Source organism: Tigriopus californicus, chromosome 3 (genome assembly GCF_007210705.1).
Source record: "Tigriopus californicus strain San Diego chromosome 3, Tcal_SD_v2.1, whole genome shotgun sequence".
Classification (NCBI taxonomy): Eukaryota; Metazoa; Arthropoda; class Copepoda; order Harpacticoida; family Harpacticidae; genus Tigriopus; species Tigriopus californicus.
The window spans coordinates 1,137,543-1,165,050 of record NC_081442.1 but is presented as its reverse complement, the minus strand read 5'-3'; the positions used below and the strand labels follow the sequence as shown (position 1 = coordinate 1,165,050).

At 39.5% G+C, this 27,508-nt stretch overlaps 4 protein-coding genes across 4 annotated transcripts; all 4 read right to left on the bottom strand.

The window, feature by feature from the left end:
• Positions 1–376: 376 nt before the first annotated feature.
• Positions 377–1,414, bottom strand: LOC131877997 (cuticle protein 19-like). Its single transcript, XM_059223876.1, has one exon. The coding sequence runs from the start codon at positions 883–885 to the stop codon at positions 469–471; it is 417 nt and encodes a 138-aa protein (XP_059079859.1). The 5' UTR covers positions 886–1,414; the 3' UTR covers positions 377–468.
• A 4,881-nt stretch (positions 1,415–6,295) lies between these two features.
• On the bottom strand, positions 6,296–6,966 carry LOC131877994 (cuticle protein 7-like). The gene is made up of 2 exons (XM_059223872.1): positions 6,851–6,966; positions 6,296–6,782 (listed from the first exon to the last, which is right to left on the bottom strand). The coding sequence occupies exons 1-2, from the start codon at positions 6,920–6,922 to the stop codon at positions 6,393–6,395; spliced, it is 462 nt and encodes a 153-aa protein (XP_059079855.1). The 5' UTR covers positions 6,923–6,966; the 3' UTR covers positions 6,296–6,392.
• Positions 6,967–18,123: 11,157 nt separating this feature from the next.
• LOC131877996 (cuticle protein 7-like) lies at positions 18,124–18,864 on the bottom strand. The gene is made up of 2 exons (XM_059223875.1): positions 18,706–18,864; positions 18,124–18,639 (listed from the first exon to the last, which is right to left on the bottom strand). Exons 1-2 carry the CDS (start codon positions 18,709–18,711, stop codon positions 18,190–18,192), a joined length of 456 nt encoding a protein of 151 aa, XP_059079858.1. The 5' UTR covers positions 18,712–18,864; the 3' UTR covers positions 18,124–18,189.
• A 2,432-nt stretch (positions 18,865–21,296) lies between these two features.
• Positions 21,297–21,964, bottom strand: LOC131877995 (cuticle protein 7-like). The gene is made up of 2 exons (XM_059223873.1): positions 21,903–21,964; positions 21,297–21,807 (listed from the first exon to the last, which is right to left on the bottom strand). The coding sequence occupies exons 1-2, from the start codon at positions 21,906–21,908 to the stop codon at positions 21,358–21,360; spliced, it is 456 nt and encodes a 151-aa protein (XP_059079856.1). The 5' UTR covers positions 21,909–21,964; the 3' UTR covers positions 21,297–21,357.
• Positions 21,965–27,508: the final 5,544 nt, after the last annotated feature.

Sequence of the window (27,508 nt, the reverse complement as noted above, 5' to 3'; positions counted from 1 at the left end):
TTTTTTTTTCCAAAGAGAAATCTTAGACATTGTCTCATACAGGTCCATGTGAAAAGGCAATGCATTTAGTAGGTGACAAGTGGGATATCCAGAATTGCTACTGGGACCATGGCAATCTTTTGTCCAAATTAACGGATTTGCAAAATTCGTATCACAACATTGCCTTATTTTTCACTGATGGTCCATTTTTTTCCAACATAACAAGCTCAATGACATTTCCTTGCACTCATTTGTATGTAAAAAAGTGGTTTTCTAGACCAAAATGAGAAAAAAGCTGACAGTTTACTAAAAGGCCCATAAAAAGTGTTTTGAGCTGACACATTTGATCTTTTACCGCCTCCAAGACAGAGTTTTGAGCACTTGACAACAAAGTTAGTGTGTTCTTGATTTTTAATTCAAGACGAATCAAATAGAATAAATATCAATCACAGCATGAATAGCTAGGTCGTTGGGTTCCGGGAGTAACTTTCATTTGGTAAGAAGGGGCGGGAGCGTACTTGGGGGCGGCTTGTAGGCGGGCTTGTAAGAGGGCTTCTCCTCGGGGTATTGGGCCTCTCCCTCGTATTTGACATCAGCCACATAACCGGAGTAAGCATCTTGAACAGTGTAGGTCACAATTTGGGTCCGGCCGTCGGGAAGAACAACGCGGTACTCGCCATTGGTGGCATAACCATCACGGGCTTCATTCTGGTTGAAGTCAACTCCGGCATATTGGTCAGCCACGGCGTATTGGTACTCATACTTGGCGGGCTCGTCATAAGACGGCTCCTTGTAGGAGCGGGCTTGTAAGGGCGGGCCTGTAGGGGGCGTTGTCGGCCAAGACAGCGGCGGCAAAGAGGATGACGGCAACAAAGGACTAGAAACAAGGAGAGAGAAAAAACACATGAGGTTTTTGGTCGATTGATTTACTCAACGTGTTTTGTGGTGCTCATTCTGGGATGCTTTACCTCATGGTGATTGAGGTGATTGATTGGTTGATGTTATTCAACTGATGACAAATGTGGAGCAACACTCTCCTTTTAAAGGATTTGAGAATCATGGACGCCTTGCTTGCGTTTCTGCGTCAAGGAGGGCGCCCTCCTGGTAGTCAATGGGCTGACGCCAATATTCCTTTGCTCTGTATTACGTACGCACTCTACACCCTCATTTTCAATAATAGGTTGGGTAACAAGTCAACGGCCATTATCAAAGCCGGCTCTTGAACACGCATAGTGGGAACTTTCAACCTGCCAAACAGCAAGTGACAGTGCTTAACATAAACAAAAATAACGGGGTTTTCTTTCTATCAAAGCGGGCTCACGTACAAATGTATGCATGGGATGTCTTCCGCAAACTGGCCGAATGACGAAAGTATGTAGATGACATCTTCTTTTCAAAGAGCTGATAATTGATCATTTTGAACGATTGAAAAATTGACAACATGTCAAAATTGGCAATTTGGTTGATTTTGTTTTTCAAAAACGACCAAAACTGCTGTGCAACCCATTTTATTTCGGGACAACCAAGGGATTTTCCCAAAAACCTGAATTAGATGGCTCTTGTGAATTGGCTTGGTGAAGTTGTTGTCTTTGTACCAAACTTCCTCCAATGTCGGCCCAATCTGTAGTTAGAGTAATCTATTATTTTATGATTTTGATAACAAAGTGAAGCCTGAGTGATCCTTGAGTCTTACTTTTTAAGTTCCCATTCCATTTGAATATCCTGGTTTGCAAAATGTCTAGCGTTGTAATACAAGTCCAATAAAACTGGATCATGGTGTTCTAGTATGTCTATCTTCTAACTTAAATTTGCCCCTTTTGGCATCCAAGTTTGGCCTTAGACAGTCAGTTAGACAAAGCGTTTTTAGGGACAAAACGGTGCAAAACAATAAGCCTGAAAGTGTATGAAAAGAAAGGTGCAAAAATTAGCAAAGAAAACACATGTTCAACTTTATATTTCAAAGTAGTTCCAATTTGAAAGGCGTGTTCTTCAAAAGCAAAATTTGGCCTCAAATTTGGACCAAATTGATATCAATCTGTTCAATTTGTTTTGAATAAGGTCATGGAATGGTTGCACTGGCCGTTTTTCTTTTTGCAGTGTTAGATCTGCAACATTTATCTATTGAGGGCTTTCAAGTTGGTGTCATCAATTTCCAAAGCTGCAACCATCTACCATACAAAGGACCGGGTTTTTGAAAATGTTCTAGCTGATATAAAATAAATAAATTACGAATTGGGGCCATTCAATGCCATTCAATTTGATCAAGATGTGGTTAAGCTACCATGGTCATACTTTCGCTTGTTTAAGCATTGGATCTTTGCCACTGATGCATTTAACGAATAAATGAGTTTTTACAGATTTTTCTACTGATTCAGACATGAGGATCCTCAGGGGAGATAGTCTGCAGAAAAAGGGAGAGCTGACGCCTTCCATTTTTGTTTGGCTTCCTTCTTTTCTGAAGGCCTTGTCTTACTCGCCTCTTTGGATTTGAACCGCCATTTTCTGGAACTAGGAGCTTTTGACGCTTAGATGGCGGGACAATAACACCATCACGAAAGCTCTCCACGGCCAGATTTTCGTGATTTTATTTCCCCTTGAACACAAATTTGAAGATAAACTGCAATTTTTCCTTTTCAAAAAGGCAAGTTAGTGAGCATTGAGGAACTAAGGAAAGCAGCTATTGTGTTGTTTTTTGGTCTACTTAACTTTCTTAACCCTTTGCTAGTTGTCTGTCTCTTTGGCCTTGAAACTGGCACTTTTCATAACTGTCTTCACTTGTTTCTCAATCATGGTGTGACGTCCATGGCAATGATAAGGTGAACTACTTTTGGCCCTCATAATTAGATGATTGACATCAATTGTTCCAAATTCAGCATTTCATCAATTTGGTTTTTGCGGCAGCCTTTGATTTTTAAAACTTTGCAACGAATTCTAACGCCGGCAAAGCGCTAATTTCAACCAAAACACCGTTTTAAGGCCAAATATGCAAACAAATGCAAAAGAAAGCTGCAAATCTGTAAAAGCAAGTGGGCTTTTGTGGGAAGCATTATCATTATGGGATTACCTGAAATTAAACCAAGAAAGCTAACCAGAGCCATTAGAGGACGTCTCCTCGGCATTGCCTTTCATGAAGTTGAGGCCCCGGGGTTTGGGGGAATTCACCTACACCACAGGGCAGGGAGCAAGAAGTGTCTTTCTCTATACGCCTAGACCAGGACCAACATTATTCACTGCTATGTTTATTTGCCAAACAAATTGTGCCACACATGAAAAGTAAAGAAGGGTTCTGATTGGTATGCTTATGCAAAGAAGTGTCTTTCTCTATACGCCTAGACCAGGACCAACATTATTCACTGCTATGTTTATTTTCCAAACAAATTGTGCCACACATGAAAAGTAAAGAAGGATTCTGATTGGTATGCTTATGCAAATAAGTCTCAAAGCCCGGTGAATATATCTGAAACATATCTGATGTGTCTAAAAAGGTGTGATTCATTGGGCTTTTTCTAATCATAGATTTCTAGACACTGGATGTCGGACGACCGAACACTGGGCTGGTAAAACAGTACAATGGATGGTATCCTGGGAATTGATTACAAACCGGTTTATTGTGAGGTTTAGCCAACCGAGTGGTCGGTCGTCCGAAATCCAGCGTCTAGAATTATATGTTCTAATGCATTTTATAATCAAAACCAAACAACTTGAAGTTCATACCTGTCATTCATATGAATATCAAGGATTAAGACATGGTTTGTTGATTTTCTTCATTTCTTCTACTTTTTGGAAGAGTACTATTATTGATGTGGTTTTAAGCCACGCCACTTCGCAAGCCAAAACTTTAGAGGCTAGGCTTGAATATGGAATAGGGTCCCAAGGTCTAATTACCAAAGTTCACTGTAGTTGATTGAAATTAAGAGTATGGGTCCAGAAGTTTTGGTTTCAGGGTTGAACACAGGTTGCTGTTGGTTGTCTGGGGATAGAGTTGAAATTCACACTGGCTTTTTACACATTTTTAAAACCTTTAATTCTCTCTCAAGGTGTCATGAATGCTTTTGACAATGCGGGGAGTAATGCCAATCAAATGATTGATCTTGGTCAGTGATCTGAGAGCAAACAAACTTGGCTTTCAGTCATGTCCCTTGCTCTTCAATGTATGGACACCTTTAAGGGAAGTACATGATTGACATTCCTTTAAACAGATTCACAGGCAGGCAGGCTGAGAGACACTCACTCACAAATACTTGCTGGCTTCACAATCAGATGTCAATAATCTCAATTTTTTGTGCTGATAAACCTCCTTCTTGGTTTAAATGAATCCATATCAGGCTCCCTTGGTTGCTTACATTCACATGTCCTGTTGACAGGGCTTTGGTGGATGGCCAAGTCCTGGGAAATAATGATGGGCGGTCTCTGGGCCGCAAAAAGTAATGTAGACGTTAGTTGCCATCTCGGATGCGAAACAGCTGAAAAATAAGCTGCCGTTGAGGTTGCACGATTTTAAGCTTCTTCGTGCGTGATCAGTCTCATTTTGTCCCTACTTATGAGAGCCATATGAAGTAACCAAGAAGGACGAAACACCTGAAGACCTCAGCTTAAATGGTCAATTGCTGGTTTTTCTATATAAAATCAATAAATCATCAGTAAGAGGAACATGCGTCGTAAGTTTAAGAACATTTGGGACTAGCATTGGTTGACAAGTAATGGTCAATAAAAATTTGGAACAGTGCAACCAGCACTAATAAGGCTCAAAACGCTAATAACGCCAATTCCCTTATATTGTTGTTATCCCAAAGTCCCAAATCATTCCTTTTTTGTTTGGCACCAACAAGTATTTTATTTTCGTGCCCTACTGATAGGGGCAGGAGGCATCATGGACAAGGCAAGAACCTGCCATCTTGGTAGAGCCCCTTCAAATTCAGGTGCTGGAAGATATCATGATAAGATTTTCCTTTTCATCTACATGCTGTTTGATATGGAAGGCAAAAATAGCCCTTACAGACCCCGAGAACGAGTTGCAACGTATGTTTTGGAAAGTACATTTGCAAACTTTTGTGCAAATTTGGTGTCAATAAATACCATATTTATCTGCAAATTTTGGCCGGCCCTACTGATGATGAAGAAATAAGTGTGTGATATGAATGATCAAGATACCGGTAGTCTGGTAAAGGTTTTAGATACTATCTGCTAGTGGCTGCTGATTTTAATATTCCTTTGAATGGAATGAAATTTCGTTCAAAGGCCCTATGAGTCGACGCCATGAAACACTCCACTCGTGGATGATGGAGGAAAAAATATTCTGCAGGCTTCGTCCATGACCGATTTAGGTGCAATCCTCCAAAATAATGGAAATTTCGATGGGCACATCCACTTGAACGTTGGTAAAGCTTTTCAAACATGTCTAAGTCTAAGTCTAGAGATAGTCACGATGCTAACTCTGTTCAAGTCGATTGTTCAGCCGCATCTGGAATATGCTTCACCCATTTGGGCTCATATGAGTTCAGCTGGTTTGCAAAAGGTCGAACAAGTCCAAAGATATTTCACTAGGAACATTAAAGGTATCGAGCATTCGTCTTGGGAGAGGCTAGAAATGTTGGGACTGTACAATTTTCAAAGAAGATGTGAAAGATACTTGATACTGTTCGTTTTCAAAAGCATTCAAGAGATTTGTCCAACAAAGGTTGAGTCAATTGCAGTGACCGTAGAGACTTAACGTGCATTTTCAAGTTGCAGTAAGGAAGACCGCAAAAGCTATTAATTTGTTTGGCAACCATGAGATGAGGCTTCATAACCTCAGATCTAGTACAACACATGGTGTGAAGAAATTGCTTAACCTTAGATCTAAGACCACAAATGGAGGCTATGTTAGTGTCCTTGAGTCTCTTAAACAATCATCACCCGTCTTTTTACTTCATTTAATATATTTGGGATGTCACTTGTGCTTATGCTCTTCAAGCTGCCTTGTAAAAGAATTCAATTGCAGTTCCAATCATTTTTCCCCAAAGGAAGTGTATATCAACTTTCATATTTTTTTGAATGCAGCAATGCATTTTCTTGTTACTGGGAGATTTTTCGAGTTTTAGGTGCAAGTGAAACGTGGTTGATTCATTCATTTCTATTCAGTTACAACTTCTTTTTGAGATTTTGATTAGGTTATCATGGATAGAAAAGTCTTTAGTATTGAATATTAAATAAACCGGAAAATTAGGTTATTCAGTTCGTTCCCTATCTGTAATTACTCTTCTACTCCGCAGGCATCCTTTCACGAAAAAACTTGAAAATGATGCCACCTCATTTGTGTATAAATTTTCTCTTGAAGTTAAGGTGCTCTTGATTTTTATTTCAAGACGAATCAAATAGAATAAATATCAATCACAGCATGAATAGCTATGTCGTTGTGTTCCGGGAGTCACTTCTTATTGGTAAGAAGGGGCGGGAGCATACTTGGGGGCGTACTTGGGAGCGGGCTTGTAAGAGGGCTTCTCCTCGGGGTATTGGGCCTCTCCCTCATATCGAACATCAGCCACGTTGCCGGAGTAGGCATCAGCGGTGTTGTAGGTCACGATTTGGGTCCGGCCGTCGGGAAGGACAACACGGTACTCTCCAGTGGTGGCATAACCATCACGGGCTTCGTTCTGGTTGAAGTCAACTCCGGCATATTGGTCAGCCACGGCGTATTGGTACTCATACTTGGGGGGCTCGTCATAAGACGGTTCCTTGTAGGAGGCGGGCTTGTAAGGGGCAGGCCTGTATGGGGCGTTGTCGGCCAAGACAGCGGCGGCAAAGAGGATGATGGCAACAAAGGACTAGAAACAGAAAAAACTCATTTCGATTCATTTACTCTAGGAGTTGATGCTCATCTTGGTTGCCCTACCTTCATGGTGATTGAGATGATTGATTGGTTGATGTGTTTCAACTGATGCCTTCTCACACGCAACACTTCCATTTTATAGGGTTTGGCAAGGCCTGGATAGTCTCATGTCTGGCGCGCTTTGGGTCCCTACGTCAAAGAGACATTGTCCTTTACCCTGTAAAAGACGAAAAGGCGCTTGGGTTGTCGTGCAGATTATAACAGTACATTGTGAACACCAGTTGTTGAGACAATAACCGACCAAACCTGAATGTGCGACCAATCGGTTTATCTTTTATCATTTCTTTATTCTTAAGTAATAAACGATGGTCGCGAAATATGAGCAAATAAGTTTTGAGACGTAATGACCGCAATGGGCGATTGGCATACTCCAAAAGTATATATTGCGTGGTTTAGCTAGGAAATATCTTCGTTTTGTTTGTCCATTTCACGAGAGTATCATAGAACTGACGTATTAACGTTTCTTTTGTGAAAACAGAGGATCAGCATATTGATTAGCATACCCTCCAGTCGATCATTAAGATTGATGATAGTTCAACTCTTAGTTTGCACTATGACAGTTCTGTACTTTATGAGAATCCGAGATTGGTTCAAAAGTTCATGCAATTTTTTAGTTTTCCTAAATTTTTCCTTTGCTTGTATTTGCAGCAAAATGTCCCCATAATTTGACAATAGACAATCTATAGTAATTTGTTTTTCTAACACCCCCCATTGGCAGCAATGAACATCTCCAACCGCCTCCAGAACGACTTGAACACTGTTATGACGGCCTCGTCGGACTTGGCGGCCCTCTTCACATTCACAGCCATGATGTAGGAGTCCACCTTCGGATGGGAGATTCTGACGGCCTTCTCCTCAACATGCGTCCCAATGAAGAAATCCAATGAATTCATGTTCGGGGATGAGGGGGGCATAATTCCTTGGGCAAGAATCTATTGGAGCTCAAACTCAACTCCAGATACTTTTGAGTGACGTCAGAAGGTGACAGGGAGCACCATCCTGGTGCAACACCCAGTTCCCTGAAGTGGTTGTTAAGCGCCGGGATTATCTTTGCACCAAGAATCTGGCTATAAGGGGTGCCATCCAGGTTGCCCTTGATCCAGATCAGTGAACGTCGAAAAAAGTTGTTTTTTTTTTAATTTTTATTTTAAACAGTCACTGAAGTTGCCAGTGACATTGTGCGTGTTCTTGACCCTGTAAACGGTGCTCCTGGCGATGCTGAAGTTGGTCGCGATCATTCTGGCGCTGTCTCTAGTCTCGATCCGCAAAATTATGTTTTCGTGGATTTTACCATCATTATTTTCAAACACGAAGATCAGTTTTTGAAACGAAAGATTTATTCAGATATGCCAAGAAACTCCTGCAGTTTCTTTTTAAATATCTTAATCACTGAGTTACAAGGTTTTAAATACTTGTCCGCGGACTTTTGGCATATCCGGTATGTAACAAAGTTTTGAACTCCAGAAGGGCCATGGAGAGTCCCATTGTCGCCTCTGACGTAGCTAGTATTAAAAAATTTTTCACGATTTAATATTTGAAAATATTCTTCAATGAAGACGTAATTTTTGCTTTCATTTCCTCCCTGGCGAGGAGGTTCAAGCGTTATTGACAATTAGTTTTCGATTACAAAACTAAAGGGGAAACGAGCACCGAGACAACTTATAATCATCTTTACCAATTTGGCGATTCAAATATTTTTCAACAACAAGCCAAGCCAAGATATACATGGAAATTTCAAATAGATCAATTCGAGTTCAAAACTATATTGTAGAAATCTCTTACATTCTTTATTGGTAAATGGTCTTCATTTGGTCTTCGAGCACATTTACGAGCAAACAGAACTTAGTAATATTGAAGCTTTTGGCATGGTCTAAAGAGTTGACTTTATCAATGTCGTAATACGATTCTGTGATGAGTAAATCAGCTTTTATATATGAATTATTGCAATCGCAATAATTCAAGGAGTTTAGGACACAAATCAAATAGCACTCTGAGCGAAAGATCTGTTGTCTGGCTTTAAAAACAAACAAACTAAAGTTTGTAATCACATACGACTAAAAAAGGCCCTCAAAAAACATTTTTTTTTCTGTTTCAGTTACCAAAAGGCTTATTTCGTTTTTTTACCTTCACGGGGATTGTGGTAGTTGATTGGTTGAGGTTTTTCAACGATGTTTAATGTGAAACAGCACTCTCTCTTCATTTAATCACAAAAATTGGAGATTCGCAGATGTTGGCGGAGAGTCTAATGAACTCATCAGTTTAAGTGTTTGTTGATCTGCAACAGAGACGTTCAATGGAATGGTACACTTCCAATCCTTCTGGAAGGGCCAACGCGGTCATTTGGATGAGAGTAGATAAAATGTCTACGATGTACAATCTCTGTTAAAAGAGCGATGAGAGTATTTCATTGTTTAGCTCTTAACATCTTCGCAAACGATCTTGTGCAACTACTCATTTCATTGGACTTTTCAGCAATGCAAGCAAATTTCCATACGTACTTGTGAATTTGAGGCCCGTTTAATATTGTTTGGTAGTTGTGCCGTGAAAATTCACGGCCAAAAGCAAATCAAAAATTTCTTCATTTGTGCTTTAAAGNTAAAGAATTGGCCAAAAGCAAAGTTAGTCACCCTTGGAAAATGATGAATTTTCGAAGCTGCCGACCTCCAATTAATAAGATAAACGTTATTCTCCACCGATTAGTTGGCGGTGCTCATTTTTTAAATTTGTGGCATCAGATTCTTGGCGCCGAGATTGTTGATATTGCCATCTAAATGACATTAAGGTGGAATTAGAGACTAAAGTCTCTAGGTGGAATCTCATAAACCTGTGGCAATCAGCTAAATTGTAGTGATGGGATCAAATAAATTTTCAAAATCAGGATTGCCAGAAAGCTAGGAACGTCAAAGGAGCACCCTTTCCATCATAAGGCAAAAGGTTAGCTTTGACCAAAAAAGCAACCCTGGTTTGATCGAAGCAAAATCAGGGTTACTTTTTGTGACTAACTAACGGGTTTCCGATGTTCCGCTAGTGATGCCACATGCCACTGAAAATCTAAATTGGTAGCCCTAGTCGCAACCTCCTGTGATAATTTATTTGATCCCCATTAGTACTAACTAGATGATTGTTGAGTGCTCCCCTTCATTCGATTTCCAAGCCTCGCCGAGTTCATACGCTATAAACCCATTAGTTAGCCCCGAAAAGTGACCCTGATTTGTCTTTCGTCAAACCAGGATTGCTTTTTGCTCAAACTTAACATTTCACGTTACCATGGAATCGGGTGGTGCTATCACTTTCCATAGTTTTCTGGCAACCTCGAGTTTCAAATTTGATTTGATCCCATCACTAGCGGGAACGTCAACTAACTGAAAACCCTTGGAATCCGAACATTCTTGAGTATGGATCCAGGGAAGCACCTGAAGCTTAGTATGCCCAATCAGACATATTGCTTTACTTTACCACTTTCTAGAATAAAGACCAAACAGATGGCGGCTCTTTTGACCTTTGAACATTGTTTTTTTTTCTTCACCTGAACACTCTGGATGTTTCTGACCAAAATCCGGCCATCTTGGCTTTTGAAAGCAGCTTCATCAATGACTTTTTTCATTTTTCTCAAAAACAAAAGTGAGAACCCCTTCTCCATGACGGTTGAACTCAAGAGCTATGCCTGCTGCATGTGATAGGAAGTCATACGTAGGTTCTCTATGACCAACTTTCGTATAATGTCTTCTTTCACAATGCCCCGCAAGCCATTTTTGGAATGGAACTGTGGCTGTTTTTTTTATGAATTTACATCCTAGTGGCTTTCACTAGCCTGGACGTCCTCACTGACCTGAGACGACCAAGTTTTGCCCTGTTCTCAATAGTTTTGAACACTTTGAACCTTTTACTACTATTTGACGCACGTGATCTTCAGACCTTGATGGCCTCCAATGCCATTGCAATTTTCCTGTTGGCATAGCCTCATAGCGTATGGCTTCCTCATGAAATTTTGAGATGGCCTCGCGTTTTCCATTTTGTGACAAAACAAGACACTTTAGAAATCACAAATTTAACATTAAAAAACAATGTGATGTAGCATTCAGCTTTTCTGTTCGAAACTGGCGGGAAATTTGAGTGATAGGGTGATTGTTGAAATATTATGGGACGTCCTAAAACGTAGTTGTCACGCTTTATTTAGAGTAAGAATCGAATATAAAAGTGTAATGTACAACACCTTCTTCTTCCCTCTTGATTTCAAAACAAAAAAAGTTCGAAATTCCCTTTTGTATTACGTTGAGTCAAGATAAAATATGCCATGAATAATTTTTAAACTTTAGGTGTGATTTTAGTGATGTCGGTTGGCGATATTTACAGATATTGGCAGGGCGACGGTTTGTAACTTTAATAGTGGTTAATTCAAATATATATACAACGATTATATATCTAATGAACTTTGAAAAAAAGGAACGTACGGGCGAGATTTCGATTGGTGGGTGCCAGAGTCGGAGGCAGGGCCAACGAAAGCGGCCGTCATATTGTCCAAATGATTTCCGATAGGCCGGGTCAAATTTCGTATCAAATTGGTTATCCGTCTGTGGGTGTGATCATTGCTTATTGTCAGCACAACTCAACCACTCAGCGATACAATTTTAGACAATTATGCGAAAACAACCTAAACACCACAACCATGGACATCCAAGTCAAAGGTCAGGTGGCGGCGTTTCAGCGAGGGGTGGCCTCAAATACGGTTTCTCTCGGGGTAAGGATTCATGAGCCTCGGTTGTAGGCCTCGTCATTCGCCTCAGTATCGACTCCAACGAATACGATTGAATGCTTTTGACTAAGAGACCAACAGGAGGTAGCATATTCCAGGATCGGACGGTCGCAAGAAACGCACAGGCGGTAGTGTTTCAATGAGTCGGGTTGTGACATGACGTTTAATTATACCGATGACGGTTTATGCTTACGGAAGAGCAATGCTGGCATTGCTGCCTGGCATCGAATTCTAATCGATATTTGGACGGTCGAAATCCACTGCCATCACAAAGTGTTCGCCCAATTGCTCCAAAAAGAGTTGAACTCCTGTCTCCCAAGGAATGAGGCGTTGGAAGAATTTGATGGTCATTGGTATTGTTACACCACACCCATTTTTCAAGGGAAATTAACGCTCATTACAAACAATACCGACATTCATGAAGATATCTACACTTCCACTACAACCCCTACTAGTTATCGCAATGGTTATAATGCCTTTTTAAGTTTTGAATACCCCAAAACACCTTGGCGGTTTTCTAGCTCCTAAAACCATGACAAAAAACTCTGATCTTCGTATGGTTTGGATCACTAGCTCAGATTTAAAGCTTACCCCCTTCAAAACGTGTTTTTGAATATGTTTTTTATGTAATTGATTGTAAAGGAAGACGGTTGAAGCGCAGTTGACTAACGCACCACCAAGCTAAACTCGGGTTCATGGGTTCAAGCCCAGGTCTCCCCCCTCGCTCTAGTGGATATTCGCTTCGATTGGCGATTCTTAACCCCAGAAAGGGCCCCCTATCATCGATGTGTGATCCCAAATGGATACATATGCACAAAAATATGTATATGACATATCTTGAAACAAATAATAATTTTAGTTTTTCAATATAATTTTCAAAACCTCATTTCATGAAAATTTGGAGAAATTAATAGTGGTCAAATAGATCAAATGCTAATTTGAATTCAGGAATTGGCTGAGTTGTTTCCAATCAATTGATCTAGAATTTGAGTTGGAGGATCTGGCTAGCCCTTGTATCAAGTTTAGATCAGGAATTTTGTCTGATTTAAAAGATGCCACTGGATCAACGCCTTCATAGTCCTTACGAGTGTTTGAGGGAAGCAATGAAGGAGCTCGAAAAAGAAGAGAGGAGGACCTCGTGGTTCAAACTGACCTGGATTCTCGATGGCTTGAAGTCCCCTGAAAACGCACGTTGTGCCTTTGCGGTCGCTACAACTGACACCCTAAAATTTGGGATGAGACAAAGCACATCAATATTTTAAGGAATGTGGACAATTACATATCTTTTGTATCTTTTTTGAATACACACTGTACATCCAGTTACGAATTTTTCTTGTCTTCTCTCTAATACTTGCTCATTTCTCCAATATTGTTATTAAAACGTCTTTGGACCTATTCAATTTTTTGCAAACCTGCTGAACTACATGGTGCTGAAATGAACGAAGCATATTCAAGATGTGGTTGAACAATCAGCTTGCTCAGAGTTATTGCGCACCATCATCTTCTTGAGCAGCCCCCATTGCTTTTGAATTGGTCAATTGAATTTAGCATTGCATCAGGTCAGCAAGTCCGTAACTTTTGAAACTTGGCCAAAGAAGTAAAACCTGATCAGTGAAGTAAAATTTATGTAGGAAGGAGCATGAAATAGGAATTAAAATGATATGTAAACGAGTAAACCCTAGTAAAATAGGTATATAATTGACTAGGTGATGTCACAGATGGCATTGACTGAAAACGAAGAGGTTTGTGGTCGGCCATTGCTACGATACAACTCGTTGAGGCCTGATCATGGAAAAAGATCCGGTTTTTGCATCCATCTTGAATTTGAGCTTGATATGAAAAAACGTATGATCCAAGGTAAACTAATCAACGGGTCTTGATAAGTTGTTGTTGATTCACTGAAAGCATCTCTGACCTCCAAACAGTCTTGAATACTAAGCAACATTAATATGGTCACTCACAAATCAATGTCGACTTGAGATTCCGCACGAGGTGCCCTCAACACTTCAGTACAATACAATCAGATTGTTCGTCATGCCATTCGCCTTCCGTGTGACCTTCAATTCAACCGCATATTTGCAACCAATCCCTTAAGAATTTGCTTTGTGGCCATTCAATCTTGTTGAATTCACCTACTGGCCAAGAAAGTACTTTGATCATCCAAGGAGTTTGAAAAGGCTTCTGGGGAATGAATCTTCCACATTTTGAGTTGACCAAGCTCAAGAGATGGGTTGGTACTTATCACTAATTGGCTGACCAGGTAGGCCCTTCTACATTTGGGGTGGTGGGTCTGAAACTTGACATGGTCCCCAAAAGGAGTTCTGTCTACTCCCTTATATTTCAACTTAATTGACCAAGTTTTCAGTCCCATAAATTTTGAATTATCTGGCTATAAGACCATAAACATCTCTGAAGTGGTTCAGGTCTTGTAGAGGAAGCAATTTTACAACATACCACTTGTTCAACAAGACACTTGGAAAAAGTTATAGCTATGCCAAATTTGGCGTCCTTTTTGTTGGCCAACTCCCATTACTCGATTCCTTCTTGAATTGAGCCCTGTCAGATGGTCCTGATGTGTGGCCCGAAGCCGATTCCAAGTGCAGATATCATGGTTATTTCTGACAGTGCGTGCGTTGACTCCATACTTACCTGTTCCTGATTGCGTGGTCAAAAGAACAGGTCAGTGGTCGGTTGAGTTGGTATGACCGGAATTGGAGCAACAGGAAGAGAATAAAGAACAAGGTGTTTCCATTATGGGCTTGGTATAGGCTTCATTTATTGGAGAGGTTGCACAATGTTATCGGTCTCAACCATAATTAAGACAAACATAAATCCGATGTCTCTGTACGACGCAGTTTCGGATATGAGGAGAAAAACACCTTTTATACGTAGACCATTCGTCCGATGATTTATGCGGAATTTGTTGAAATTATGCATTTAGATAGAAGAATGACGATACTATCATTTCTCTCGAAAAACGAGTACACTTCCCAAATAAGAAAAGGCAATTCACTTTGACTATCCAGTTTTATCTTCCATCCAGTATTGCATCATTTCCTTGACAACGAAACCTGTTTGAGAAGTTGAATGAACTTGGCTGGGGTGTATGTGCGTCAGTTTATCGAGACTTAATCCATGTCTTGCTGAAGGTTTGTTGGATGCTTCACACTCTAAATTGACATACCTTGAAAAATATTGGTAGACATTTTCATCTTTGAGTTAAAGAACCACTTGAAAGTTTGTTGGAAGGTGCAAAACTCGAAGTGAGCGATCAACTTGTGATTTTTGTACCAAATTCAGATAACACTCTGTTTGCAAAGCATTTACTAATTAAAAACAGATGCAAAATATTTTTATAGAATCACTTCAAAAGTTCTAAGGTATCTTTATTTCTAAGAATCGCTTAACATTCATCACACTCGGTCTGAACTGAATTTACCAAAACAAAGTTATTTTCTTATCCATGGGCACTTTTCAAAATCAAGGGCACAAGACAAACATGTTTGCTGTATGTGGGTGAGATATTCATATGACTGATATAATTTCTTGATTTGTATTGGAACACGCTTTTAGATATTTGTGGCAATCTCTTTTCTGTTCATGCTTTTATCATTTAATTGAAAGGCATCTTCCTTATCGATATGAATATGGACATTTGTTTGTAGAATCATCAAAGTATTTCTTTTGGATATCAGAACAGAATTAGAAGAAGCAGAAATTTTGTTCAGTGTTTACTTGGTTTCAACAATTCCAACTCTACTGGAAGATTTCAATTTGTTTCGAAAAGTTCCCGTGGAAGAATGTTTCACGGAAATATTTCTCAATTCAAGTTTGGGACTTTGTCCCAGGGTTTCTCAGGATCGCTTTTCCAAGATCGAAAGAGGTGTTTTTTTCTATCAAAAGCAGCAACGTTCTCGAACAAACCGGTCCGACTATGTGATGAGCTTTTGGACCTGCCCTCTAGCGATTAAATTTGAGCAGCATGGCCCTCGTTTTCAAGATTGATTGGGGCTCAAATCTATAACATCACTTTTAAATTGTTTCTTTCAAATCTTTTTTATTATTATTGAGCCAATACATCGTGGTATATCTCTTTAGCGCATATATTTCTTTATTTAAGAATCGAGATGGCTAATCTTGTCACGAACCCAATACAAGCTGATTGGTTCTTCTTTTCCATTCGACGTGTACACAACCATCAACACGGTCTGGTTTTAAATGATTCAAGGTTGGGTTCGAAAGAACACGAGGAATCAACGCCCAAGGAAAAACGCAGATGAGATGTTGCATTGGCGAACAGCTGAATTTGGGTTGGACCGTAACCAAAACCGGCAGCGGGTTCGTAACCAAAACCGGCAGTAGGTTAAGTACATACATTTAGAAGGGGAAAAGTAGTTGTGACCCACTGCACAATAAATGGATTTCAGCCTAAAGCTACACCCAAACAGCAAGTATACTGATTGGTTATCTGAATGACCGTTAGCGAAAATAACCATTAAGACGTTTGGGAACCAACGTGATCCAGTTGCATATGCATTGTCTATCTTTCACCAATCAAGGCAACTAAAACTAAAAAGGAGATTTGTCATTAGACTGGCGTTTCCCACTGTCACCTTTGCAATGAATGTCAAATGTAACATTGGTCTAAAATATTTGCGATAAACACGTGGGTCACAAGGGCAAGTTGTTGAGAATGGGTGGTAGAAGTTAATCAATGTATGTGATTATATTTTTTTTTTCTTCCCATGTGGAGGGTCTTAAACCTGAAATCTTCATTTCTCCGTTGTTTTTGTTACAATCAACTGCCTAAAAATCTGAGTAATGCAACTAACGAACAAGACATTCGAAAATCAGGCCTAATGCTCAGGATACGAGATTTTCAGCTGCTTCTTATGATATGGAACTTCATGTGCGCTTTTAGACTTCCATCAAAAAATCCAGGAAAGATCGAACGATAAAGTGCTCTTCTCTTCGTCCTCAGGCTCCATCATTGTTCAATGTCAAAATGACCAGATATGGAGCCATTAAAAATGGCAAGAAAATGGAACGTCCCAACACAAAACATTAGAACGGTAACCAACATACACAGAGCGAAACAATTTATCAAAATGAAGCTCCTACATTTGTTATTCATGTCTGGGAAGAATTTTTTGAGCCACATCAGTTCTCATCAAAAAGTCCATTTTTGACTTAATTCTTCTCTACTTTTTTGCCAAGAGGGATTTGAAATACATGCCATAACGGAACGACTTGCTTCCCTCAAGTATTCAGTGGGAATATTTAGGATTTAATCCAATTGCATCATTCAAATCAGGCTGAAACACGTTTTTGCAACACATTTCACTGTCACCCCTATATTCATGTCAATTCTAATTCGTTGCGGTATCAAATGATACACCTTTGCAACGACAAAAATCAATATCAAGGCTCAAAAATACTTTTGTGAGTCAAATATCTTTGCCACGCAAATACCCAAGATCATGCAAAAATGGAGTTAAATGCTAGATCTTTGATCCAAAGTTCGTTTGTCCTGATTTGGACACTTTATCTTAGGGAAAATGGAGCCAAAGAATGACGACCCTAGCTTCATTTTTATTTGAAAAACATGTTTTGAGAATTCCAGCTATTTTTAAGGTATTTCTTCAATTTCCATGCCTTTCAAGCAAAAATAACGCAGGACAAAATACAATAAACCGAAACGATCTTTATAAAGTTTGTTTGTAAGAGTTTTTATCTTGTTTCGTTTAATGTTTGATTGGCCGGTAAAAATAAAGAGAACTGGAGGTAAATTTGATTCTTCTGATAGTATGAATTAAAACCTGATTAGTGTAAATTTTCATCTCAAAATTTGCGAGTAACGCATGGACACTAACGGTTGGAAATACTAACAGATATTTACCAAAAAAGAGAACATTGGAAATTTCAATGACTTGGATTTTAGGGCTTCTCCTTTGCTTTAAAAACAGTTCATTTTGAGCGAATTATATCATTTTAATAAATTTCAGTAATCTATGTGACACTTAAGCATTACATGATGGGGCAGGTTGGCAAGCAGGGACAGGAGCGAATATGGGCTTGTACTATTTTCTACTTCCTAGTACCAACAGATCGCATCCCATGGGAAAATTAGCGATCAAGTTCCTTTGAGCAGTCCCAGCCTAATCCTATTAATTACAGGAGCTGACAAAGGATCCGTTCAATCCGCTGTAATAGGCAATACTTTCATTATGTACCTCTCCCTAGCTACCGGTTTAGTACTGTCGGCGCTTCCCTCCTCACTTTTTCAATGTGCACTGAACCAACTTTGGTCAATTTGCGGGTAATTTATGCATCGGCAAGTGTCATTATGATTTATGACAACATACTCTGTCAATTCCAAACTTCCCAATAGGATTGGGCGATAAAATCTTAAAAAAGTTCGTGTAGAGAGCAGGGAGACCTAATAAACCCATTGATTTGCTATGTTTCAAGATGAAAAAAACAGCATCCCAACAGAAACCCTGGTTATTTGGTGACTAAGGTGAAATCAAAGTGGTTTATTTGAAGTAACACTTAACATTTTGATAAATATTTGGCATCTTCTTGACATTTAAGCTTCATAAGCTGGGGCAGGTTGGTAGGCGGGGACAGGGGCGTATTTGGGCTTGTACTCGGCCTTGTAGGCGGGCTTCTCCTCGGGGTATTGGGCCTCACCCTCATATCGCACATCAGCCACGAAACCAGACTTGCCATCTTGAACGGTGTAGGTCACGATTTGGGTGCGACCATCGGGCAGGGCCACACGGTATCCACCATTGGTGGAGTAACCATCGCGGGCCTCGTTCTGGGTGAAATCAGAACCGGAGTAGTGATCGGCCACAGCGTAGTTGTACTCGTATTTGGGGGGCTCCTCATAAGCGGGCTCCTTGTAAGCGGGCTTATAGGCGGGCTTGTATGGGGCGGGGGCGTATTGGGGCTCATACGGCTTATAGGCGGGCTCGGGCTTGTCAGCGGCGGGAGCGGCGGAGGCCGCGGCCACGAGGGTAAGAGCGATGAAGGTCTAAAGAATTGGGTCATTATTGAAGTTAAATATATTTTTTTTTATTAAAGAATGTCAAAGACTAACCTTCATTTTGAGTTGCTTTTGCTTTTGCGGATCGGATTGAACTGATGACAAGCATTCATTCTGTTACTGTTTTATAGGCACTCTTGGTCTCTTGTCGGTGTCAAATTGGGTGCGCTCTTTTACAAAAATCCTATTACTCTCCGCACTACGAATGCGTCAAGGATTGATCTAGACCGCTTTTGGAACCCTTCATTTATTCTCAAGAACTTCTGCCTGAGTTGCTTTTCGATCTCGAAGAATGGTAAGATTGAAAGAGGATGATGGCTTTATATGTTTAAGATTTAAAAAAACATAAATTGACTAAAGAAGGGTAATTAAGGATATCAAAAAGGTCGCCAGTGTTATCTTTGCAGTTTTTTTGATTCAATGAGATTTATCATAGCGTGTCTTTATTGGGGAAATACATCCATGTTATCATAAGGAGATGTTCTATCCTAACTTTGTAAATGTAAGTTGGTAAAACGCTTTTTCTTATAAGGCCATTGAGTTTGAAACGCTCTCAAAATCCAATGATGAGCTTTGAAGGTGAGCATGATTTCAGGGTTATTGGATTCCGTGTAAAGGAACCTGTTATACCGGGAAGAGGAAACCACCTTCCAATGTAACCATCCCAGTTAAAGTCATTGTCAGTCATGGAGGCAAAACTATCGTGGCTAAAAGTTGCATCCATTCCAGAGCTTTGGCAAATCATCGATGCACACAGCAAGTGAAACTAATTGAAGCACCATGAATTAATGAATCAAGCCAAAGCAGGGGGGTCAGACACGGCTCTCCATTTGAATTTCGCGCGCCTTTTCTGAAGTCAGTCCGCATATAATGTCCACAGTTTTTTAAATAATGACATTAATTTTTATCATAATGGTCTGAAAATTTAGTGATAATCAACTTGCTATGCGAGAGCCAAAATGATTACCTATTTTATGTATGCAATAGTCCAGATTATTGTGAAGTATAAGTATAATTTTGCCATCTGTTAGTAAGACCCCTCGAGAATCCAGGCTAGTTCGAACAATGAAGTCCACTCCTCTTCTTTCTCGGGCTCCTTCATTGTTCAATTAGCTGACTTCAAATATTCGTAGGGCGTATATAGGCGTTGATCCAGCAGTTCTTCCTACATTGCCGACCTACCTCTGTTTCCCTACGTACGTAGCCCTACATAGCTACCATATAAGTTTTTATGCTGGGTTCAGGGATGATCAAAATGACCCAAAAACTTTTGCCCGCCACATCCAATAACTCACGGACTTGTAGAGATATGGACCTCGAACAGAATAGAAATTGATCTCCTGAACCATACATTTCGTACGACGTTCACATGGCAGGTGGTCAAAAACATTTGCTAAATGATGAAAATTAATGAATTTAACCAAATTGGGGCAAAAAATCTGGCATTTGAAACTCAAGAGTTGTTACCATTATCTTGTTCTAATGAATATATCAAATTTGCATTCAATACCTACTCTGAGTTGCCTACCTAAGAATTGGACAGTTCAACTTTGAGATAAACCTATTTCCTTTTCTTGATTTTGGGTTAGGTTTTTGCAAAATGCTATGAAATTGTACTTCTATGGTAATCTTCCTTTTGAAATCGTGTTCGATATCAAAATCTCCCAGAGCTGCCGGTACCACATACTGAAATTACTATCAAACAAGTTTCAATTATGTTCGCAAGATTTTTTTTGCGAATTTTATTGATGGAACGAAAGGACAAGGATCCTTTTATTTTGCCAAAAAAGTCCAGTGTTCGGTAACAAAATGTATATTAAGTCATTCAAAACGAACTGGTAGTTACATTAGTCAAAAATCTACTTATTCCGAAGTATTTCAAGAAAGGTTTTATTCCGTCTTTAAATTTCATGAAAACGTAAAAAGTGCCTGCTTCACAATCACCATTTCAAATATTCAGACAATATGAAGCAAGCGCCATTCAAAGAATGAATGCAACGCATTTGCCAGATATATGTTCATGAAATTTGAATTGCGTGGATAGCTAAGCCCAAAGATAAGTCTGATTGTTGCATCTTGAAGGGTTTTAAAAGAAATTAGGCACTTTGTTTCGTTTCCAATATTATGTTTGATGGAAATATATTTCATTTCAAAATCGGCATTATAATTTAGGTCGAGGGACAGTCTGGACAATCCTCTTTCCTTGCGAATCGGTCTTTGCCATATTTTGATGCTCTGGGTTACTGTCTATGGCCCAGTGTCTCAAATGAAAGTTGACGTTGGAGGAGAACGGAACTCTTTGATTTGGTGGATAGGTCTACCATTTGGCAACAATTTAGTGATTATGCGTTTGCTAACATCATCAGTTAAGAAACTAAATCCAATTTTGGAGATGCATAGCTTGGTTTCAGTGTCAAAAGTAATGGTATGAAAAGACGACAAATTTCATTCTTATGCGGCTTATTTGAATGCATTGGATAGATCAGAGCAGGTGTGATTCCCCACTCCTTTTCAATTTTTCAACAAGAGCCCTGTCAAAATGTTTGGATCTGTATTGGTCTTCAGGTTATTATTGAAAACAATAGTATTTTCATGAAAGTGCCCATGAAAAGAAAATCATTAAAACGGCTTCTTTGAACGTCCAATTGAAAACGCTTTATTTAAAGTAATACTTAATACTTTGATAAATATTCAACATCTTCACATTTAAGCTTCATAAGCTGGGGCGGGTTGGTAGGCGGGGACAGGGGCGTATTTGGGCTTGTACTCAGCCTTGTAGGCGGGCTTCTCCTCGGGGTATTGGGCCTCACCCTCATATCGCACATCAGCCACGAAACCAGACTTGCCATCTTGAACGGTGTAGGTCACGATTTGGGTGCGACCATCGGGCAGGGCCACACGGTATCCACCATTGGTGGAGTAACCATCGCGGGCCTCGTTCTGGGTGAAATCAGAACCGGAGTAGTGATCGGCCACAGCGTAGTTGTACTCGTATTTGGGGGGCTCCTCATAAGCGGGCTCCTTGTAAGCGGGCTTATAGGCGGGCTTGTATGGGGCGGGGGCGTATTGGGGCTCATACGGCTCATAGGCGGGCTCGGGCTTGTCAGCGGCGGGAGCGGCGGAGGCTGCGGCCACGAGGGTAAGAGCGATGAAGGTCTGAGTTGGGAGCAAAATATTATTCGTTATACTTTGTTCTCAGATTAAAGGGGAAGAAAGAAAGGAAGGAAGGAAGTAAGGACGGGAAGGCTTACCTTCATTTTTTGTTGGTTTTTCTGTTTTGGATCGAGATGAACTGATGATCAATCCCCGTCAACTATCAAGTTTTATATTCGTCTCGCGAGGAGCTCCATAATAAATGTCTACATTCTCTGACACAGACTCTTGATGTTGGTTCTAATAAAAAAAATAGAAAATGATTTAAGGGTGTAAACTGCAAGACTGAGGCATTGGACTGATAGGAAAGGAACCCAGTTTTGTTGACATCCTAATAGAAATGCTTAAATTAGTAAATGTGCTTACATCACTTTCATTTGAGAACCCTATAACGCTGTGCGTAACAATGGGCCTCACCTTAGGGTCTGACGCTCGCCCAAAGGAAAGATTTAGATCTGCCAATGTAGGTGAACTAACTAAACTGGTTTGCAAATCTAAGTCACATTGGTCTTCTTTTGATTACTTTATTTCAGATATAGCAGTGGTCACTTAAAGCGAAAGCAGGCTGACAACCAAAGTATGCTTAAAACAGATCAGAATGCGCAGAAAAGATTTGCTCTTAAATGTAGAATAGGCATAAAAGCAGAAAAGCAAATATCTAAATGAGTACGAAATTGATAAAAATGTGCAAAATATGTTGTAAACACAAAATGTGGGCCAAAAGCTGATGAACTATGTCAAGGCAAATAATTTGAAGTGCATTTTTTTGTTATAAGTAGACCTCGGAAAAATGATAGAACCTCAAAAATACTAAAAAAACTTTTTTGGCTATTTTGGCAATTTTTGCTTGTAGGGTTGCAAGGAATATAATCTTCGGTATAATGTCAATGAAAGGCTTATGATTCGTATAAAATTGTTACCACTTGAACTTTGTACAATATTTCGAATGCCAATAATGGTGCGTCTACACGAGAAACATTCTGTCACAAAGTTTGCCTAACAATCTCGGAAATGTTTGGTATTTGACAAACAACTCATCTCTGAGCCGTCTACACGTGAAACTGCCCGACCAAAACGGTTTGACAAATATTTTGATTCACATTTCTAATCATACGAACTTGCAAGTGATTGTATCATATCCCAATGGGTCTTTCATTCAATATTTATGTTATGCACGGTAAACAGGATGATTAGTATAATAATAAACATAGGGAAAACTGAGGAATGAAATTTGAAAAAAATACCGATGGGCACTATTATGATGAGAATGATTCGCTTTTCCAAAAAGGTCCTTTATTTTGCCAATTTCAATCTGTGCGGTCTTATGTTGGCTGAAACCGATTACTACTTGAAGGCGTGTTTTGCCCCGTTCTATGAACTGTACCATGAGCCACCTGATGATTCACTGTTAATAAAAAAATGCTTTTCGAAAGGTTTTCGAAATTCATTTTGATTATAAATCATAAACCAACAGTTTGGAAACGAAACCCGACCAATTTTCCAGCTCATTATAATCGTGAATAAATGGACAACAGTTCTCCAAGAGTATCATACTATTTAATAGCCGAGTACAGGTCGAAATATGACAACGATATACAGTCCAAAGGTCATGTCAGAAACGTTAACACAAATATAGTAAGAGCATTAAGCATGACAAAGACAATTTGGATATTTATATGCAGTTAACATTACAGATGGCATTGACTAAAAAGAGTTCAGTTTTATAGAACAAATAAGGGCCCGCCCACAAGAACAGACTGCATTTCACAGGGAAGGTGATGGTCATGGGCAGCTTTAAAGTGATAAGTCTGTGAGTGGGTAGGACTTGGTGCGTTGAGATCCGACTGATCTGGCTTTCATGGCTAAAATTGCCGGGCGGTAAATGGACGAAAGAACAGCCAAAAGTGGCTGGCTGGTCTGGATGCTGGGTCTCAAGGGTGTATGTACGTACTATTAACCGGCCAAGAGCCTCCAGGTATGGGCCGATGATTCCGTTGTCTCTGATGATCTGATCCCACTTGTATCGGATTAATCTTCTTGGGACGAGGTCAAGGAATCCATCCATCCATCCTTCCATCTAGCTTAGGGGTGGCTCGCTCAAGTCTTGCTCACAGACGGGTGTAAAAGAAGGGGCCGGGACCATGTCCGGGTCTGGGTCCATGACCGGGCTGAGCCCGAGGACAGGCCCAGGCTGGGTGGGTTTACTCGGGTCGACACTTTCATTGTCTGGACGGGAGGAGATGAATCCGGATTCTGGAGATAGGTGTTGTTGGTTGGTTGGTTGATGGATGGATCGATCATCATTATTTAATCCTCGATATGAGATGGAAGTGTAACTACTGAATTAAGAGGGGATGGGATGACATCTGATGACTTTGAACTTTGATTGACGATTCCAGGCCCCTTCATACTCTAAACTGGCGTTATCCTGTGTCAAAATGAATCACAATCAATACATTTTTCTTTGTTATAAACCATCGTGGATCGAAAGAGTTAAGTTCTGTACTGGCTGAAAATGGACACCTTGGTTGGAAGGACTGAGGAGGATGCTGTCGTACATGAAATATTTGTTCTTTGGCAAACAAACTTTAAACATGTTCCAATCGAGAAATGTTTGCACATCAGATTTAACTCCCAGTTTTCTGATTGGAAAAGTGCAATATTTGGTCAACCAACAAATTTGAACATCGAATTCAACTCCCAATTTTCTGTTTGGGAAAATCAGGAAAAAAGAGAACTGCAGTTGAGCATGCCCTGCCCTTATTGGTTTAATAAAAAAATCATTTTGTTAACAAATCCGCCCAAAGCAAAAAGGCTTCTGAAGTGAATCAATTGCATACCACAACATCCGTATCAATTGAAATCGTGTCTTAGTGGCAAACACTGTTTACTTACAAGAACTTTTTTTTCACAATTTTTAGAGCAAAGAAACTTCATGGATAACCATAGAATACTTAATTATCTTAATATATAATAGGTACATATAGTAATATATAATATATAGGTGATTAAGTACTCGATGGGATAACCTAGAAAACGAAATTGTGTGCCTTTTTTCCAGAAGTAGTCAAAAGTATATAAAAATTGTGTGCATGTGGAGAATCAAATAACAAACTGCCAACGGCCCAACTTCGTTCAGTTTTTACTGATTTTAGCCTCAAATTGGTCTCAACTTTTGAAAAACAGAATTCCAGATTATCAATGTTAATTGCCACTTTTGCCATTTCATTTCATAAAAACTCTTGAAGCTTTGCACAAAATTTCATTCAAAATATTTGGGTTATTTTTTTGATGATAACGAGCTAAACGTTAAATTTAAAGCATTGCCTGATTGTACAAACAAAATCGTCAAAAAATCGATTTTGACTTTGCCATTCTTTTCTCAACATTGTTTCTCAAAAAGGATTTGAAATATATCAATCCGAAATCTGAGCTTCCTTTACAATAACTAAAATTACTAAAGTAATTCAATAATAATAATAATAATAATAATAATAATAATAATAATAATAATAATAATAATAATAATAATAATAATAATAATAATAATAATAATAATAATGACTTTTATTGCGACTCTTAGGCATGTCAGATTGTAAAATGTATAGCAAGTTCAAGGATGCCCTAATGCATTTAAGTCCCAAATTTTCTCAGAATACAAACTCCTGACAACTCGATGATGAAGACCATAATTTCCCTAACTCTGTCGTGACCAAACACAAATCTAAAGAAGACCCTGGAGCCTATGGAGTTCCTATTACCTTAATAAGCTCCATAATCCTGTTTGAGGATTACCAATGAGAATTTGATTTTTCCCAACACGATGGAGGTGAAAAGAATGAGAAATAAATAATGAATACTACACTTGGTCTTGATTGCCGATCCTGATGCCATTGAGCAAGTTATAACCATAGAGCAATTGGAAATCAGCTCTCTATTGTGTTTTTACTCCACAGAGTTGACAAGCAACAGTTCATTGCTCTAATGACGAGTCTTTTTAGATTGGCGAGACTAGCCAGTACCCAAATGAGCGGTTAAATTATTTAGCAATCACAGATCAAGATGCTTTAAAGGCCATCATGTTCTCGAGGCTTTCCAGTTCTCCTGGCCGTTATGGTGTGACAGCTCACTTCCTAATGAGATGCTCACACGTCCTTGCTCCTGTTTTCTTGTACGTGATGCGCTGCACGTGGGATCTTATATTAGTTAGTTCATGCTGTTCCAATTTTCAAAGGGGGAGATAAGTCGGTCCCCAGTAACTACAGGCCGATTTCTCTCATTTCAAATATTGCGAAGGTGATTGAGAAGATCTTGAAGTTCAAACTTGTAGAAACTTTTGAAGTCCATGAAGTCTCTCCTCCTACTGGGAATGGGTTTTGAGCGCATTTTTCTAGGGATGTCCATCTGATTAAGTAATTAGGGTGATAGAGAGTCATGAGTCAGCTGATGCAGTTTGTCTCGATTTTGCATTAAAGAACCTTGAAGAGGGTAGATCAAGGTGTTTTAGTTAACAGGCTCCTAGAGATTAGGAACCAAGGCAAGGTTCTCCATGGGTTAAGAAGCTTCAATTTTTCTTTGCGAACCTTCTTAACGCTATTGGGAATAGAGCTCCAGCAACTCAAGACGCAAAACTTATTAGTTTTACTTAACTATGTATTCTTACACGTATATCATCTAACGAACAACGTATTAGAGTTGGCAGATCTTGCCAGCCAATGATTTGTGGTAGGAAGCAATTGGTTATGGTGGAGGGATCCCTTAGTGACAGACATGATGTCAAGTCGGGAGTTATCACTTTAGGTTCTCTCCTTTTTGTCATCTTAATTGCACCACTTCAGAAGGTTAGTAGGAAAGTCAGTATCTATTCTTATGCTGATGATGCAAAACTATTTTGCGGTAGGAATGATCAGGACCCTTTGGTTGTTGAGAGTAATATGGTATTGAGAGGATTGATGTTCTCTGTTCTCCGTTCGTAGATAATGGAGGCTAGTTGAGCCATGAAAGATTTAAGAGTAGTCTTCCCATATGATGAAAAGTCGATGAGCATGTCCCCTTTAAAGTTGGCAAAGTTTTTTATACGGTGGCTGGACAACTCGACCCAGTGGATAAATCGACCCAATAGGCAAATTGACCCAATGGGCAGTTCAACCCAGAGCACGATTTAAGCCAGTGCAATAGCTAAACGCGACATAGATGCACCCAAAAATCTTAATTATGGAACAAATCTGAAGCTTAATGAGTTAACATTCAACTTGCTGGCATCAGTAACGCATTGAATAAAGAAATCAAGATTGATTAAAACATTGTCAATAAAACATTGCTGAGGAAAGATATTGCATTTTGACGTCGTGAAGAAATGTGAGTGAGCTGATATTTTGAATTTTGAATGTTTTTCAATCTTTTTTTAATTCCTAGTACCAACAAATGACATCCCATAGAAAGAATGCCAACTCAAATTCGTTGGTAGACCAAATATCATATGAAAAATGAAAGGTAATAAATAGACGAATTATAACCTTTCGTTTTAATAGTACTGGGGGTTACATTCCCTGTAGCGGTTAGAAAAGCCCGTGAAAAACCAAACCAAAAAAATTTTTAGATAGCTTACCAGATCAACCCTACATTCAAGGACTAGCTCGGTCTGCCAACTCAAATTCGTTGGTAGACCAAATATCATATAAAAATTGAAAGGTAATAAATAGAC